Below are 17803 nucleotides of genomic sequence, written 5' to 3'. Positions count from 1 at the left end.
TATATTGTCTCGATGCCGGTCCTCTCTACATTTTCAATTGAGTGGTCGGGGCAGGTTGAACTGTACTGTGATGTATGTGTAGTCAACACCACGTATAGAAGTTTGTCGTTGGTGTTGTTGTTGTTGTTGTAATTGTTGTTGTTTTTGCTTGTTGTATGAATGCGGTATGATGGCATTAGGCAACTTATTGACATGCAATCATACGCACGCCACCTCTCGCAAAATGACTGGGCCCAGTCTTGTAAAGACTTGTGATTGATTCAAATCAATCACAACTTTACGATTGAATGCAAATCCATCTTATAAAAAAGTTATGATTGAAATTAAGACGGGGAACTGCAATCAATCAATCACAGGTTGCGACTGATCGCAGCTTTCAAGAGATCTGTGATTTATTGATTTCTTTCACAAGTTTTACAAGACAGGGCCCAAGGTCCTCTTCTGGAGAACTCCCGTTCAAATCGGTGAATTTGTTAACGGTTAGTAAATATCATTCGTATATATAGGAAATAGGGATGATGGCGATAAGCTTCATCCAGGGAAAGATATAAAATTGTATGTGGATTATTTTTATTGTTTCGACCGGAGCCTATAGAAATGAAGCAACTCTGCCCAAATCTCTTCCACAGATGGTATAGCTTTCTTTATCAGGTCGATCCATGCTTTGTTTAAGAAACGAAGGAATCCTTTCAGTTGATAACGAAAGGAGAATCGATCTGTCCCCCCAAATTTCCGGGTTGTTTTCTTCGTTAGCATGTGTTATTTTCCCCTTTATGAGAGTCTCGGAGAGGCGTCAGCCAGACGATGGAACTTCGTAAGTATTAGTCTCTGTGAGAATTCCCCACAACCTTCTTCATTAATTTATTATCTATTTTTCACCAGATCATCATCTCCTTTTTCTCTCTTCCTCCTCTTTACACACTTATCTCAGTCGCCAGATCCTTCGGGATATCTGGACGCGCGGACTACGCGCAAGACTACAACAAACAAAGCAAAACAAAACGAAAACTAAAGAGCATAATATACTGACAAGGAAACAGCAGCGACAGGGATAGACGCACAAGACAATGTGTTTATCGGAGATATTTACCTACATCTGTGTATGCTTCTTTCCCGAAATATATTCAGGTCACTTCGACATAATTTTCTTTTCTCTTCTCTGTTTGTCTGTTTCTCTCTCTCTCTCTCTCTCCGTCTATCTCTATTATATTCTTCATAGAGATTGCCCTATTTGGGAGACAGTGTTTTTGAATTTTGTCTGTGTGCGTTTCTTTTTTTATATATTCCTTGTGCTTCGAAAAAAAAAAAAGTGGAGAGGGTGTTTTGCAGCTCGGATAAATTCTCAAACAACCAGCAAACCTGGTCACTTGTAGATTGGAGTCGCTCGATGGTACACAAGGAACCAAGGATGACACGCACACTGGTGATATTCTCCGCCCTCGTCTCGGCTGCCTCGCTCCTAGTAGGTGCTGCCAGAATCTGCCCAACGTACTGGACAGAACACAATGGATACTGTTATAGGTACGTATGTAGGTACGTATGTCACGTACGGTATAACAAGATTATCATTTTACAGCGTGATGTTTGAGGCAAAAAAAAAAATACGGGAGGGACATCTCACCCTTATACAGGGCAATATGCATATAATAATGCTGAAAGGTAGATAATTATTATCTACCTTCCAGCATTAATGTTATAGTAGAATGCCATCCTTTCTTCCAATTTTTGACATTATGATTACAAATTATTTTCATTATCAAGCCAATTAAGCTTATTTAGGTTGAACATTTATAGACACTTGGACACCACGACATAGTGTGGGAAAAGTTTAACCAGTACGATCAGTGACAATAATACTTATTGGCAGAGAAAAATCCATGATCCTTATGTTGTACACACTGTTCGAAATTCTGGGCATTGAGAGAGTTAAACCAAAAATGTTAATCTGAAAAACCCAATTAACAACAAATTGAAGGGAAAAACACCAACAATACTCTCTTAAGTAGGCCTATCTACGCTTCTGAGAAAAAAAAATAGTTTCTTTTGTTTCTAAGAAACCTGCACATTACCCAAATTCTGGAATGCACTATCAGATATGAAATCAAACGGGTTCTATTTCATCACTCAAGCGACTCCGTCATGAGAGCATATCTCGTAAAAGCCCGTGTGCAAAGTATATCGTGCAGAGCCCATGACGTTTTCCCATTATGTACGTTCACCTGCTATTTATGTTGGTTTGTGATGATGATGGTGGTGGTGGTGGTGGTGGTGATTTTAGATATCTTTCTTTGTGAGGACGTGCGTTCACATTTGAATATGTTTAGCTCAGCCCTCGTTCCACTATCACGATCTGGACCCTGATCGGTCCCGATCCATCAAATCGGGGAAGAGCGGCAAAAGCGTAAATCGGTTGAAATTGGAGCATTGTAAAATGACGACGGAGTTGTGACGACGGAGCACGAGCGGGTTTTTGTTTTTGTTTTGTTGTGTTTATTTTTTTTTTCAAATCGGAAAAAAAAATGTACATGTTCAGAATTTCTCGCCGATCCTCCCTATCAGATTCTCTCCATTTTGAATGGTAAGGCAAACCGGAAGGTTGTAGTGGCAACGTAAACACATCAAACGTAAGGTCTTTCTGAAGCGGGGTTCCCACTATCACGATTGGCGCCACGATGTGATAAAATAACAACACCACCTGAAACAATCACCAGAAGCAGAATGTTTCACATACCCCACAAAAGTGACTTTTGTGACTTTTTAAACGTTACCATTGTTATGACTATAAAGATCATTCTCATTACTTTTCACATCTTTTGTTAGTCAATAAATGTAGCAATACCCCTGCGAAATAATTTTGCTTAATTTTTTTTATTTTGTTCAGAAGTGACAATATTATGAATAGGGGAGTTACTTTTCTGTTGTGTGTATATCAGTTATGTTAAACATTATTAAATAAAGCAAATCAAGCCAAACAACCAAACTTTCAAGACCCCATGAGATAACGACATTTAGAAATAAAAAGGCATATGTTATGATACATACACTATTCGAATATGAAATCAAACACACAAGCAATACTATCAATTCGGCCAAATTTCTTATATCGAGCGTATAACACATAATGGATAATATAGCATTCGGCGCCTGTCTATACCCATCAGGATATATACACTCAGCAAAAAAAGTAAGTTCCCCCCTAACATTTTTGGATATATCTCAAAAAGTATTTTACGGATGTTCATAATTCGAACGGGAATGGATAGGGAATTTCATTACTCATAACATGAATGGCATATCATTGCCACCAGATATCATTATTGGTGTAAAAAATCGCATTTTATGTCAAAATGCATGGGAAAAAAGTTGCACTTTAGGCCATAGAGAGCATATTGTATACATTTCCTATGTAAGTTATCAAATGATCTTTTTAAATTGTGTAATTCTCAGGAATTTCTTCAGGTACAATGTGCTTCCCTATTAAACAGATGTTATGCATACTTTTTGAACAATAGGCCTTCTCAATATGAAAATATTGGTAGAAGCCATGTGATTTGTCATTCCAATTCAGGTTGATCACATTAATGTGCCTGTGGGCATTTTGCATCATGCCCTCAAGTTGTAGATCAGTTTGCTGAGGGAAATGGCATCGAACGTATGGAGTGGCCTGCAAGATCCCCTGACTGTAATCCAGTAGAGAATCTTTGGGATATCATTAAGTGGAAAGCGAGCAAGAAGTTGAAAGATGACACTTCACTGCAAGAATTTCAGCGCATCTTGCAGAGAGCATAGACCAACATTGAGCGGCGCCAAGTACAAACTTTAGTTAACAGTTTGAGGAGGAGATGGCGGCTGGTCATTGCGGGTGGTGGACATATCAATTATCAAATACTTCACTATTATGCTCATGAAAAGAAAGAGATAGAGAAAATTTAATATGCAATAACCCATGCTTAAATGTTCAGAATCATGAGTGATTGTTTGATTATTTGTGTAAAAGTCATTGCAAATCACTAAAGTGCAACTTTTGTTTCCATGCATTTTGACATAAAATGCTTTTTTTCACACCAATAATGATATCTGGTGGCAATGATTTTCCACTCATGTTATGAGTAATAAAATTCTTTATCCATTTCCGTTTGAATTATGAAAATCGGTTGAATACTTTTTGAGATATATCCACAAATGCTAGGGGGAACTTACTTTTTTTGCTGAGTGTATAAGAACATTATTTTCACCGCAGTTAAAAACGCTCTGACTATTGAACATTCTCAGTACGTTGTGTTCCCGCACTAATTACGCTGGTTCCGTTGCATTTTCGCGCTGCTTTCATTTCAGCTATAAATTATACATTTTTCATGCGCTTAATCTGCTAAGAGATCCATGTAAGAGAGGCAAGTATGCCCGGGGCAAGAAGAAGTGCGTGATACACCTGTCGATGCTAAACAAAGTAGCGGAAGAAATGAACAGAAACAGAAGATCAAGAAGATAAAGAAAAGGGGAAGGATTAACCAAAGCAAACCCCCAAGAAATAGATAATACAATCCACGTAATGTTAAAACGGATCATAAAAGAAACGAGTTGCACGATCTCATTCTTACGCGCGAATGAAATTATCTACACCAGAAAGAAGTTGAAGTGCAAAAGTAGGATATCAACAACAAGCTCTTAGGAAATCAGTGAAAACATTTTTTGGGCAATCTATATTGAAAGAGATAAAGAACTGTCACAATTCTTTTGTGCCATAATAAGGTCGTCTTTTGATTGCAATTGGCAGTCAAATCGGCGAATGTTATATCGACACATAAATTATCTGGCACTTCAGCTCTCAGGACGAGGAAACAGCGTGATGATATCGTAGAGGCCGATCTGGAAAAATGTCACATAACTCGGGCATTTCATGCCCCTCTTATAGATGGAAGCATAATGGTCCTTACTTCCTTGTCTTTTCTTCTTTGTCTTTCTTTCTATTTTTTAAATGCTTCATAATGATAGCCTAAATATGATAATTATTTATTGATATTCTATATCACCCCGAAAAAAAGTAGCTATCCCCTACCACCATACATGCTTAGCCCCCCCCCCCCCCATATATATATAATATGTATTTTGATGGCTGTGTTTTTCTTCTTTTTTCCCAAGAACATGTAAATAGGTATGTATCGCTCCAGACTTATTTGTCCATCACCGCATGGAAAAAAATTCCATTATTCTTCGAATGCCACAAGGAAAGGTTATGGCGACTATGCAATAGTTCCTATTTTTGGATAGTTTCCCCATCAAAACAACAATAACACCAGCGATACCTACATTTTCATGATTCATTACTTTCTCTCATGGGGAAAAATATCTGCACATGATCGCGTGTGTATGGAAGTAATGGGGTGGGGAGGGGGGGGGGGACGGGGACAAAGGTACAAACGTTTCGCATAAAACAAGAACACAATCCACCCGCCACATGTCCCGAACAAACACACAAAATTATTGTTTTCATGGTTTCTGTGTTCAACCATTGAAGAGTTGTTCGCAAAAACCGATAAGTCCATTTTGTCAAATGGAGATATTTGCGATTAAAGGTCAAGAGAAATAAAGAGAATAATAAGAAAAAAATTGCTTCTTTTGACTATAACTTCAAAAATGTACCTTTATTCAAATTATATGTAGTGACCAATATATCATATAAAAGGTATTATTTTGTACTTTCCGACAGAGGCCCTATACTTCAAAATCTTCAAAAATGGACTTATCGGTTTTTGCGAACAAACTCTTCTATTCTTGATTTTTCAGTTCAAGAACGTCCGCGTTAGCTGGCATGATTATTATATCCACATGCATATGAAGTTACAGTTACAATTTGAGACCTATACTGGAAAATAAATAATCTTCATCATGGAGCCCCTTCTACATGTATTCAAAACTAAGTGAAAAAGAATCATATATTCGGCCCCAAGCTATATAAATGCAAGACTTCTTTAAGATCGAATACACTTATTTCGAACATGGTCGCCTTTTCACGAATTTGAATGGAATGAAAGCATGAAAAGCGTGAAATTGAATGCTCGAAATGTGAACTTTCAAGACCTGGAAAACTTCGGGGAAAACTAAATAAAAGCAGGATTGAATCTAGACTTATACTACAGATGACACTCAAAACAGAGGAAGTCAATGTCAATATGTGCGCACAGTGAAATTAGGAGGGGGAACAGATGTCAATAAACTCGGTATTGACACTGCCATTCTATAATCTTATATTTATCATACATTTCGCAAAAATATGTAATTCTGTCGAAACGATTTTGCGGGAAAGAATTATATTCATACACATAGGAAACTCCGTGAAAGACGTTGTTGCAACGAATTTTTGCTCATGGGGCTCTGTCAAGTTAACATGACAAAGCTCTATCTGCGAAAGTTCATTAAAACAGCGTCTTTCACTGAGTTTCTTTCGTTACCACTACTGTTGTGAACCAATATCTTCTTAGACTCTGAGCAGAAAGCATTAGCTGTTAATCATATTATACATACATACATACATACATACATGCATACATATTGATACAGTCAAACTTTCCAAATCCAAAGAGACCGAGGAACTCCTTTGACGTACACTATAGAATTAACTTTTGTTAATATCCATCTCCTTTTTTTACGACTTAGCCAATATTTTTCAACGTGCATGCGATCGAGGCCGACTTTGAGGAGGTTGATTGTACACTATACAGTCTTGTATAATGATATGTCTATACACAGCTAGGCCTAATATAGTAAAAATACCTCGGTTGTTACAATTACATGTTTTCTTTGATTAATTGTAATCTGTTCAGAAAGTCGACTCGCACATAGAAAAGAATTTCCCTTGAAGGCGCCAAACTTTTTTTTTTTAGTCTGTTTATATATTTGTCTGTTTTCTAGACACATCAGTCGTCAAGTGACGTGGCAGGAAGCCGAGACACACTGCCAAGGTTATGTACTGCCCTCTGCCGCTGACTGCAGCGAGTACACCACAGCTCATCTCGTCTCTATCGCCTCACAATCTGAGCAAGACTTCGTGTACACATTTTTCGACATGAATGCGAATGCAGAGGTACGTCTATTTAGGACTTGTATCTGTATACGCCGAATATTTCGCGAGTTTTTATTTTCGCGAATTTCGCGAGTCAGGCGCTATTCGCGAAATTAAAGACACGCGAAAATACTGACTCTGATCCCAATGTGAATGTGACGTATGCGTGTACACTTCTCTGTTCAGTACACTCCACGATCGCGAATTTAACCACTCGCGAAATTGTCGGGAATTCCCGATTCGCGAAAATGTAGACTCGCGAAGTATATGGCGTATACAGTCGATGTATTTTGAAACGTTGTGGTGATAAAAGGCAAGTTTGCTCACATGCATGTGGGAAATGATTGAAAGTAGTAGTGCTATGGTAGGACACATCAGGGAAAGTTTGAGGAAAATCGGACAATCTGTTCAAAAGTTATGAACTTTTTAGATTTCAAGCGCTGCCATTGCTGGATGAGAAGATAACTGTAGTTTGTAATGTCACCAATAGGGAGAATGATAGACAGAAAATGTTGAGAGAATTCCACAAAACTTCTTTTTAAAAGAAAGTACACATTCCCTCGACTTGTTAGTGACATACGTTATGCATGGGTAATGTCATATCCCCTGCCTTCTAAAGAAAAAAAAACAAGGCAAGTCCTCTTTTGTTGAATTAGAAAAGTGAAAGTACGTTTAATTTTCTTAAATTTTGGTTGTATCGTTAATGGTATTTACATCGTTCTACGTATGTGACGTCACAAACTGTATAGTACTCCCATCAAGCGACGACTCCACACAAGCCTTTCTAACAAAATATCTGCATATTGTTATCAGAGTTCCCAATGAAATGGTTCACTGCTGTTCAGAGTGAAATCCAGGGGGGGGGGGGGGGGGGCATTTCATGAAGGAACTTGTCGGATAAAATATCTGACAAGTCTCTTTTATCCGACAAATTTTGAGAAATTCTTTAGCCTGATTGGCTGATTCCTCTGAACTTGTCGTATATAATTGACTTGTCGGACATTTGTATTTTCATCCGACAAGTTCCTTCATGAAATGCCCCCCAGATCCTTACACCTTTAGAAAGAAAAAAAAAAGATATAAAAAGAGAAAACAATGCAGTATAGCCTGCCTATCATGCGACTGAGATTATGTCCGCGTACTGAATACCACCTGTTTCCGTGAGTGTCCATGAATGTGGTCTTGCAGCTATTAATCTCAAGAAGCTGTGGACAGCTAAGCAATCTCTTTTTTTTTTTCAAACATTGTATTGAACAGAATACATGAAAATGGGTACACTATTGAAAATTCACACTACGTAAGGACATTACTTTCTCTTCCAACATCGAATGTAGCATGCTTTATGCAATACGTTTACTTAATAGTGAGAGGCGTACATGGAGGTATCTCGCAGTATGTCTTTGATTGCTTCTATATACACTTCACGATTTTCGGTGATAATTTCCGTTTCATTCGAAATTTGGCACAATCTCTCTGCGCTCCTTCAACTTCCCACAATGCACCTGTCTCCAGCCGGACGCGAGACTTTGGATAGGACTCAACGACATCTCCGATGAGAACGAATTTGTACGGTGGTCCGACGGCTCGACTGCCTACTTCCACAACTGGAATCCCGGCCAGCCCGACAACTCTGGCGACGAAGACTGTGTGCACATGACCCTGGGTCATGAGCATGGTAACAAATGGAATGATCTAGACTGCAACGCCAACACCGTTCGTCACTTCATGTGCAAAGGACCGGGGCGTCTTATAAACATATAAACACGCACGCTTTGTGCAGTCGGTATGAAGTAGGATTCATGCAGGATAGGGATTTTCCCCAGTATTTCTGAAATACAATAGGGTCTCATCATAACGAGGTCGAATAATAAAAGCAAACCCTCTGATAACGAGGTGATTTTTGCTTGTCCCTACGCTTTATATTTCGTTATATATGTTTTCCTACCCTGATATACTGAGAAACCACATATTCATACCGGCTGGAAGCGTAGTATAACGAGGTCGAATTAAAACAAAAAAAATCCTGCTGTAACAGATAATTTGCATGTTCATTATATTGCTGCTCAATATACTTCTTTGTCTTTGTATCCTGATAATTCATCATAGTGAGAACCTTGATACATGATCGTCTGTTTAGAATGAGAAGGGCGGTTAAGTTGTCTCGAACACTGGGTTTAGTGGCAACTTAACGCCCTTATCATTCTCAATTGACGTATATATTGCTCTTAGGTGCTCGTCGTAACGAGGTTCTCTTGTCTCTGGTATTTACTTATCAGTCGGCAAGTCATGTGAAATTCAGTAGCAGTGGATCTTTGGAATTAGGAAATTTAGTTCCTTGTATTTGACATTTCCTGAGCAGTATCTATATTTTTTTAAAAACGCCCAACCCTCCCCCCCCCCAATCGGCCCAGAGTTGATTGCATATATACAATTAGCTATCCTCATACATTTTATTTTCATTGTTCAATGCGACACAAATCTGCGTTCGGGATGTTTGGTTGTTCTATCGTTATTTCATTCTGCTTTCTGGAGAGGTGTAGGAGAGGTCTGAAGAGGTCTTACTGAAGAGGTCTTTCTGAAGAGGTCTTTCTGAAGAGATCTTTCTGAAGAGGTCTTTCTGAAGAGGTCTTTCTGAAGAGGTCTTTCTGAAGAGGTCTTTCTGAAGAGGTCTTTCTGAAGAGGTCTTTCTGAAGAGGTCATTCTGAAGAGGTCTTTCTGAAGAGATCTTTCTGAAGAGGTCTTTCTGAAGAGGTCTTTCTGAAGAGATCTTTCTGAAGAGGTCTTTCTGAAGAGGTCTTTCTGAAGAGGTCTTTCTGAAGAGATCTTTCTGAAGAGGTCTTTCTGAAGAGGTCTTTCTGAAGAGGTCTTTCTGAAGAGATCTTTCTGAAGAGGTAGGCCATGAACAGCAACAAAGAGGGAGTGGAAGAAAAAGAAAACGATTTAGTGAAAAAAAAACGAACAAATTAATGTACATGTTCTAGTGTCTGAACTCTATCTTTCTCAGAAGCAATGTCACTCTTCAGATTGCTTTAGTGAAACTGGACATGTTAGGATAAAATGGGAGCCAAAATGTTTTGAGGTAAAATAGAAAAGTAAGTGGAATGATCCTGCTCATAAAAAGTCTATGGAATCTCTCTATATATAAAAAAGTACTAGTAGAAAATTTGGTGAAGGAAGAGAACCCTACAGAAAAAAGACAAAAGCAAATAAAGTCTACGATGTAAGGAAATAGAAATCGTGTTATTTTGATTGATGTTTTGGGGTTATTTCTGTTTTTACTCTTAAAGGTGTCTTAAAAGTCTTAAAAGTTAAAGTTTCTTAAGTAGTGTCCTTATTAGTTTCACTGTGAATTTCAATTTCATGAATGTTATGACCATGGAATCGTGAAGTTTCCACTTGAATATAAGTTCATACCTTTTAATGCATCAATAAGAATGATCATGAAAGCCTGTCCTGTATAATGACTCTTACAGCAACATGGGTCTGTGTGTATTATATGTGTGTGTGTGTGTGTGTGTGCGTGCGTGTTTGCGTTGTGTACATAGGCAGGTAGTGTACTTTGTATGTTCGCGTCAATTGCGCTTGGTGCATATGATATACCCATGTATAAAAGAGTACGATTTTGACCGATGCATGCTATGTTTCTATTTCTTTTATTTATTTATTTCGTATGAAGAGCTTTTAACAAAAAAAAAGACGCTAAATCCATTGATAAATCATGGATTTAGCGCCTTTTTGAAGCGAGCTCTTCATATAGACCCTTGAATATATATATATATATATATATATATATATATATATATATATATATATAGTTGAGACAATGTAGATAACAGAAGATGTCGCATGAAACCGGCAGAGTTGTGAAGCTTTCGACCGTGGTCTTCCTCAGCTTTAATGTCTGTTTGTGAAACGAAATATATGTTTTTGAGCATAACAAATCTGAAGTCATAAACACAATATATTAAATATAAGTTGAGCATGAGTTAATAGTTACATGACATACTTGGCAATATTTTTTGGCACTTTGCAACACATTCAACAATGTATAACTGGAAATGAGTATATATATATATATATATAGTTGAGACAATGTAGATAACAGAAGATGTCGCATGAAACCGGCAGAGTTGTGAAGCTTTCGACCGTGGTCTTCCTCAGCTTTAATGTCTGTTTGTGAAACGAAATATATGTTTTTGAGCATAACAAATCTGAAGTCATAAACACAATATATTAAATATAAGTTGAGCATGAGTTAATAGTTACATGACATACTTGGCAATATTTTTTGGCACTTTGCAACACATTCAACAATGTATAACTGGAAATGAGTGTATAGTGAGTATATATAGCATACAAACATATCATACAATAAAAATTATCAAACATATATCATAAATAAACTAAATAATATGATTACCTGCTAAGCAGACGTTTGCGTTGCCTGGATGTCTTGTGGCTGTCTTGTGGCGGGATGTGAGTGATCATGTGATATTGGGGGAAGGTTTGTGTGCGGTGGTGCATGTCAGGCAGGAGTGGGGTAGTGTAAAGAATTAGGTTCAGTGTTACAAGTGTGTCAGTCGTGTCAGTGCAGATAAAGAATTGTTAACAATTACGATACAATGAACATTCTCGTGGTCATTAACCCCTACAGCTGATTTACCAACAATCAAAATAGCAGGCATGGAACCCGGGTACAGATAGAGTGTGGATAGAGAGTGGATAGTGTGTTGCCACTTGTCCCTAGGTACATAACACAGAAATATACAATATACACATTATTTTATATACCAAAATTATTGCTGAAACAATCTTCATACTCTTGCCACATAATATAACAAAATTGTGTCGCACAGTATAATTTTTCTGTGTACACCTCTATCAATCTATCTATTAATCTATTCATAATTCATATATATATATATTCATATTGAGATCGTATATATATATATATATATATATGTATATATATATACACATATATATCCATATACATATGCATGCATACATACACATAAATATCATATACACACATACATACATATATGATTACATAATTCCTTCTATCCACATTATATAATAACTGAGTATATAACAATACCTATCAGTTAACCAATACAACATCAAAAAATCGCAATCCTTTACAAACATTCTATCTTTTCCGTAAATACAGTCTCATTTTACATAAAACCCGGGTACAGATAAAGAGGGGATGATGTTTTGCCACTTAGAAATAAAGTATATGCCAAAATTATTGCTGACAAAATCTTCATGCTATTCCCACGTGATATAACAAAGCTGTATCGCACAATAATTATTATATATACTGTTTCTCCGGTGCACAACTCTACCTCTCTCTATCTATAATCATCATTTCTTATACATATTATATAATATTCATGCACCCATGTTATGATTATATACACATGCATACACTATATATATACATAGAAGAGCCTGCTTGCAAAAACCGACAGGTCCATATTTGCCAAATGGAGACACATGTGGCTAAAGGTCAAGAAAAATAAAGAGAACAACAAGGAAATTTCTGCCTCTCCTGACCATAACCTCAAAAACATATCTTTATATGTAATGACCAATATATCATTCAAAAGGTATCACCTTGTACTTCATGACAGACATCGTACTTCAGAATCTTCAGAAATGGACTCATCGGCCCCTGCAAACAAACCCCTCATACATATATACATATATATACATATACACACACACACACACACACATATATATATATATATATATATATATATATACATTATATATAAATGTACATTGTTACGGTCAAGTTCACACAAATGAATGCAAGGCGGTCACAGTGAATCGAAATGAACAAATCTTCCGGAGCTTTATTAGGAATTTACTTAACAATCAGCTTCCAACCGGAATAATGATAATTGTTCAGCACATTACAGCGAAATTAACCATAACAATTAAATGTTAGATGGGATCGTTTCAACGAAAGATAATTTAAGACAGATTATGTGATACCTGGCCAGGGTTTTACCCTAACAGAACCAACGTCGGGGCCCAACTCATCTGCGACGTGACGGGGAGGCGACGCAAGACGCTATTACGTCGAGAGCGCGTCGATGTACGGGGACGTCGTCGAACCGGCGGGCGACGCTATCTCGGTACAGCTTGCCGCTCTGCGACTACGCCGGGCAGAAGGGCGTTGGCCGCCAGGTGCGCGTTGCCACTCACACAGTCTCGACGCCCTGGATCGACCTCGGCGTGGCTCCCACTAGTTGCCGTGTAGCAATCACATGAATCACAGGTGGGCGTTGGCTCCAGACCGCCAGGTGGTTCGCCTGGCCAAGTCAACGAAAACCTATCGACGCCGTCGTCGTCGAAGGAAAACGGGCTAGAAGCAGGTTGACATCTCCTGGATTACCCTGCTGTTTAGCACTTTAACTCAGTCCGCAGGATACTTGTCTCAGGGAGAGCAATTTCTCCCAAGACCATGGACGGGACGTTGAGAAAGTTATAACGGTCCTCTCTAACCGGAGTCTGATTGTCGACTGACACGACCAATGTCTTTTTAACATGAACATTATTACATACATGGAAAATTCCGTCAGGCACGCCCAGCTTAATATATTCATAACATTAAACTCAACCTGGGCGAAGTGTGTAAGGCTGCGGTTCAAAACGACTGACTCAAAAGGAGATTACGTAACTGGTGGTGTTTATAAACATTCGCGATCGTGCACGTGTGATCGCACACACATGATCATAAAACATGAAGACCACATTGTTAAGTGATTACATGGGCAAATTCGTAACACCCCCACCCCTAAGAGAGAAAATATTACTCTGAAGTAATATTTTCGTTGTATATCAAAACACGTTACAACTTTCAACAACATCATTCTTCATAATTTGTAACAAATTTCAAACATCAGCTATTCATATTATACTGAACTTCTTAGGTTATCATCACTCACAATATAAGGCAACTACTCACAGAATGGCTCAAATACACAGAGAATACACATTATTTAACCAGTTCAGATTATGATAACACGGGAACATTATCGCATGTGTTTCACAACATCATCTCTTCGCTTTGCTACAAGTTTGGCATTCTGTCTGTATTGTGACAGACCTGTATTATAATCTTCTTTCATGTTTGCACATAATGTTTTCATACAAATACCGGCAACAGTTTGGGGAGTAGTTACTGTAAACGTTTCCTGTTAAAGGGAAACACCATAATATTTCAAAAGGAGCCATTTTATTTCTCCTTTACAAAATACTTTTGTTGGTATCGTGTCCTTCCACAAAAAACAAACAAACAAACATTTGAACATTGTTTGTCCATTCTTTCAAATTCATTTCAATCCTTCCAGCTTAGAATGCGACACAACCTAGTATTCCTCATGATTTCAATTATCTCTTCTTTTTTTTCACTCACAAAAAAATAGGGAATGGCGGGAATGAAACTAACCACGTGTCCAAAACTTGATACGTTTACACGAAAAATGAATATTCCCATCCTACTTGCTCTAACGAGAAACTACACTCCTACTTGAGTTTTCCTAATGCCAACGTGATCTCCCAAGGGAATTTCCTGAGCAACTCTCAGTATCTCCCTACGATAGTTCACTGGCAACACTATTTGCTATACCACTGACCACTGACCACTGACACCAGCTTCAATCTCGGAAACAACAGTAAGGAGCCAACGTTCAAGGGTTGGATCTTTTTGCTGCGCTGCAATCAGGGAAGAACGACAACACTTGTCATCACTAGACTGAGCAGAAACATCATCGAAGTTAGCAGAAAACGTGTCTGCCAACCAAACAGAGTCATCTACAGACCCAAAATCATCTGCCTCGTCTTGCTTCGCCTGACCTGACTGTGACCTTGTCACCACACAAACAGGAAATACATCCGGGAATTCTTCAAGCAACTTTTCAGTTTCATGGTCAACTACCGGATCACTTGACACAATTGGTGAGACTAAGACCTTTCTCCCAGCCAAATCGTTCCCCATCAACAAATCAACCCCATCCATGGGTAGACCGGGAACCACACCAACCATAACTACTCCAGTGACTAAATCACTCTTCAAGTGTATCCTATACAAAGGTACAGAAACGTAGGTTCCATCAATACCCTGTATCAGTGCACTAGCACAAGATGAACCATCAGCAGGCAATTTATTCACATCACCTACAAGGAGAGACTGTGCTGCTCCGGTGTCCCGCAGGATTCTCACCGACTGCACTGCACCGTCATCAGACTGCCAAGAAACCACACCCTTTGACATGAAGCCATGGTAACACTCAGACATGTTATCTACACTTCCAGGGTTAATATTTATATACACTATTTCAAGACGGTCATGCACAAAAATAGCAGCACAAGTTCTTTCTCCTAAAACTGCAAGTACGGGTTTGGCACCCTGCTTTTTACTATCCCGTTAGCTTCCAACATTGTATCTGAACATGTCCCTTCTTGGAACAATAGTGACATGTCACCTCTTTCTATTCAGAATTTCTCAACTGTTTAATCTTTGGCAAAGAAACATCACCGTCCAAAATCCTGCACTGAAAATTCCCTAGACATGGTTCAGTCTACTCCACAATTAACACAGCAATGAAAGCTTGACTGCAAACTTTGCAACTTTAAAACAACGAGAGCACAAGAACAAGCCTATATAGACTTAATTGGACAGTGTAATATACTGTATAAGGCTTGCGAAATTCGGTTCCCGGACAAGCCCCCACTTTGTTACGGTCAAGTTCACACAAATGAATGCAAGATCGCACACACATGATCATAAAACATGAAGACCACATTGTTAAGTGATTACATGGGCAAATTCGTAACAACATATACATGCACATATACATACATACATACTTATACATGTGTGAACATATACATATATATATATATATATATGTATTTAATTATTTGATATATAACAATGACAATGACTATCAATCATCCAATGCAACATCTCTTCTGATGAATACAATATCATCTTTCATATACATTTCCTAAATACCATTCTATATTACTCCAGTGCACCAGAGAAACAGTATATATAATAATTATTGTGCGATACAGCTTTGTTATATCACGTGGGAATAGCATGAAGATTTTGTCAGCAATAATTTTGGCATACATTTTATTTCTAAGTGGCAAAACATCATCCCCTCTTTATCTGTACCCGGGTTTTATGTAAAATGAGACTGTATTTACGGAAAAGATAGAATGTTTGTAAAGGATTGCGATTTTTTGATGTTGTATTGGTTAACTGATAGGTATTGTTATATACTCAGTTATTATATAATGTGGATAGAAGGAATTATGTAATCATATATGTATGTATGTGTGTATATGATATTTATGTGTATGTATGCATGCATATGTATATGGATATATATGTGTATGTATGTATATATATACATATATATATGTATATACGATCTCAATATGAATATATATAAATATGAATTATGAATAGATTAATAGATAGATTGATAGAGGTGTACACAGAAAAATTATACTGTGCGACACAATTTTGTTATATTATGTGGCAAGAGTATGAAGATTGTTTCAGCAATAATTTTGGTATATAAAATAATGTGTATATTGTATATTTCTGTGTTATGTACCTAGGGACAAGTGGCAACACACTATCCACTCTCTATCCACACTCTATCTGTACCCGGGTTCCATGCCTGCTATTTTGATTGTTGGTAAATCAGCTGTAGGGGTTAATGACCACGAGAATGTTCATTGTATCGTAATTGTTAACAATTCTTTATCTGCACTGACACGACTGACACACTTGTAACACTGAACCTAATTCTTTACACTACCCCACTCCTGCCTGACATGCACCACCGCACACAAACCTTCCCCCAATATCACATGATCACTCACATCCCGCCACAAGACAGCCACAAGACATCCAGGCAACGCAAACGTCTGCTTAGCAGGTAATCATATTATTTAGTTTATTTATGATATATGTTTGATAATTTTTATTGTATGATATGTTTGTATGCTATATATACTCACTATACACTCATTTCCAGTTATACATTGTTGAATGTGTTGCAAAGTGCCAAAAAATATTGCCAAGTATGTCATGTAACTATTAACTCATGCTCAACTTATATTTAATATATTGTGTTTATGACTTCAGATTTGTTATGCTCAAAAACATATATTTCGTTTCACAAACAGACATTAAAGCTGAGGAAGACCACGGTCGAAAGCTTCACAACTCTGCCGGTTTCATGCGACATCTTCTGTTATCTACATTGTCTCAACTATAATTTCACTTAAGATGACAGAGGCGTGCGGTAGGAATATCAGCATCATCACACTATATATACATATATATATATATATATATATATATATATATATATATATTATATAATATAATATAGATAGGAATTTTCCACGTGTTGGACTTCCAATACTATTATAAGTAGAAGAAGGAGTCTCGAGTACGCCATTAGTAGTTCCAACAAGTTTTTTTTTTAATGAAAAGACTTATCATTGTATACACTGACGAAGGCCCTGGGCGAGCCGATTTTTTTTTTTTTTTAGACAAAAATTTTGTTGGAACTACAAATGGCGTACTCGAGACTCCTTCTTCTACTTATATATATATATATACACTCAGCAAAAAAAGTAAGTTCCCCCCTAACATTTTTGGATATATCTCAAAAAGTATTTTATGGATGTTCATAA

General features: G+C 37.6%; 1 protein-coding gene across 1 annotated transcript; it reads left to right on the top strand.

Annotated features, from left to right (window-relative positions):
• Nucleotides 1–1408: 1408 nt before the first annotated feature.
• Nucleotides 1409–8821, top strand: LOC139728620 (echinoidin-like). The gene is made up of 3 exons (XM_071639562.1): nt 1409–1521; nt 6910–7081; nt 8573–8821. Exons 1-3 carry the CDS (start codon nt 1409–1411, stop codon nt 8819–8821), a joined length of 534 nt encoding a protein of 177 aa, XP_071495663.1.
• The last annotated feature ends 8982 nt before the right edge of the window (nt 8822–17803 follow it).

Source organism: Diadema antillarum, unplaced genomic scaffold (assembly GCF_040938485.1).
Source record: "Diadema antillarum isolate AM-2024a unplaced genomic scaffold, OU_Dant_1.0 seq00000187_RagTag, whole genome shotgun sequence".
Lineage (NCBI taxonomy): Eukaryota > Metazoa > Echinodermata > Echinoidea > Diadematoida > Diadematidae > Diadema > Diadema antillarum.
This window is presented reverse-complemented; position numbering and strand designations above follow the sequence as displayed.

Coding starts and splice junctions, on each gene's coding strand:
- LOC139728620 (XM_071639562.1), top strand. CDS start 1,409: ATGACACGCACACTGGTGATATTCTCCGCCCTCGTCTCGGCTGCCTCG. Junction 1,522..6,909: donor CACAATGGATACTGTTATAG/GTACGTATGTAG, acceptor TCTGTTTTCTAG/ACACATCAGTCGTCAAGTGA. Junction 7,082..8,572: donor ACATGAATGCGAATGCAGAG/GTACGTCTATTT, acceptor ACCTGTCTCCAG/CCGGACGCGAGACTTTGGAT.